General features: G+C 42.5%; 1 protein-coding gene across 1 annotated transcript; it reads right to left on the minus strand.

Annotated features, from left to right (window-relative positions):
- Positions 1-290: 290 nt before the first annotated feature.
- On the minus strand, positions 291-2041 carry Spire1 (spire type actin nucleation factor 1; the record flags this gene model as incomplete). The annotated part of the gene is given in 1 exon segment (XM_008826556.2): positions 291-2041. A coding segment is annotated over 1 exon segment (257 nt), but the record flags the coding sequence as incomplete, so codon positions are not given.

Here is a 2041-nt window from a genome sequence, read left to right on the forward strand (position 1 = left end):
CTTGGGGGTTGGTGGTTTGGTGTCTTATGCTGGAAGTCAGTCATTAGGTGCTATTTTAAGGCGGTCCATTACTCTAGGCGGGTGCTCATAAACCTACACAGGTGCCATCCATTCCTTCTTCCAGGTGGCCATTCAGCTTATCCTAGAGGCCGTCACAGGGAGTGGGCCCCATCTAACTGCACAGTGTTAAGTTCAGAAGGTCTTGGAAAATTTTGTAAATGAGATTCACGCAATGTAATTTTTATAGCTCATAAACAATAGTCTTTAAAATAATTGAAACACACAGTCCATAAGGGTTTTCTGGTGGCCCACTTTATATGCAGCTTAGATGAACTCTATGAACATGCATTACTTTGGTCAATTGGTAAAGTTTATTTCATAAGTAATTTAAAGCCATTACTAAACTATAAATTCAATGCATTAAAAATTACTATTGGAGCAGTTCTGAGGTATTACTGTTAATTTAATGTGGAAATGTTACTATATTTTGATGTTGGTATGAAATGCAACTGTCATGCCTTTTATTAAATGGAGTTGTCACTGGTGACTATGAGGGTGTTTTTTATAGCTTTCAGGAAATTATTGTGCATGTGCATTAACTGATTTTCCAAACATTAGTGGAATTTCAATGACTGATTATTTCTAAGCACATAGAAATACAGGACAGCCCATGATATGGGCCACAGGAGTGGAGAAATTTCAAGTGTGCACAATACTAACTGCCAATCTCCATCCAAACCCACCTACACCCGACTCACAAGAAAACTAGTGCAAATAGCATCCAAAAATTCTGCATGGCAGCAGGTTCATTTTCTTGAAATTTTAAAACAGCCAGAATTTTTCTTTTAAAATTCATTTATAAAAACAGACTTCAATTTGAGTCTTAGGTACCAAATTGTGGCTTAATTTAGTCACGATGGCTGCACTATAAAGTTATGAAAAGTGTGGCTGAAAATGTAGGAGCAGTAGCTCAATTCTGCAGGCACCCTCTGCTGTCACAGCCTGTCACAGTTAACCAAAATATACTGAGCTGCTTGACAAAATTTTAGCCTTCCTTTTTCCTCAAACTCCCACAAAATTTTAATTCTTAGACATCTATTATAAAACTATTCCTAACATAATACCTTCATGATAGGGAATAAAGGCCTGTTAGCAGCTCAGGAGACACTGACTTTGTGGCAGCCAGACAGACCTGGCAGCTCAGAGGAAGTGGCTTCCCAAGCAGGGTACAGCTCACTCGGTGTTCTGCACTAGAATGCAGGTGGCAGCCCGGCAGGTGGAGCATGACAGCCAGGCCTTCTAGGTTTGTGCTGTGAGACAACAGCCAGCCTGGTCAAGCCAGGGGGCCGGTGTGTAGCAGGGCTCTGGACCACTATGAACATGAGATAGGAACACTGTCTTGTGGAAATGCCAATATGACTTACTGCTTAGAACCTCAACACTTCTGTCAGAATCGTATCAGAAGAAGCTTTCTGCCTTAGCCAGGAAATTACTTGATGAATGCTGAGGAACTGAACTAAGGAAGTTTCTGGATTCCACATCCACACACACAAAATCAAGTTTTAGGGTATTATCCTTTCTGAGTGCAAATGAGCAACTGGCTGACCTGTTGCATACCATCCATTGATATGAACACAGCATTCAGTCTGTGCTACAAGGTGATGCAGCAAAGTCCGACCTGCTGCAAACTGAAGCCTAGTAAGTAAAACCACGGGAAGTAGAGTCCCGCAGCATTGCCACACCAAGGCCCCTCTAGACATAAAAGCAACTGGAAGGCACAGGGCTCAGATCTCATTGATAGTCCTTTCTGAAGGGCAGTACTCCGAGGGGCCTGACGAGGACATGTAGAAAGACTGCGTCTTCCTTTTCAACCGGGCTCTTTTGTTGGCCAACACCAGGCTGCGCCGGCTTGAGCTGATGATTTCCGAAATGAACTTTTTGCAGTCTACACACACCTCCATTGTGCTCCAATCCTCCATGAACTCTTTGGGAAACTGGAGTTCTTCGTCTGATTTGTCCACAGACTTGGATTTAGAGGAAA

Source organism: Nannospalax galili, unplaced genomic scaffold (assembly GCF_000622305.1).
Source record: "Nannospalax galili isolate Female #2095 unplaced genomic scaffold, S.galili_v1.0 C49821590, whole genome shotgun sequence".
Taxonomy (NCBI): Eukaryota; Metazoa; Chordata; class Mammalia; order Rodentia; family Spalacidae; genus Nannospalax; species Nannospalax galili.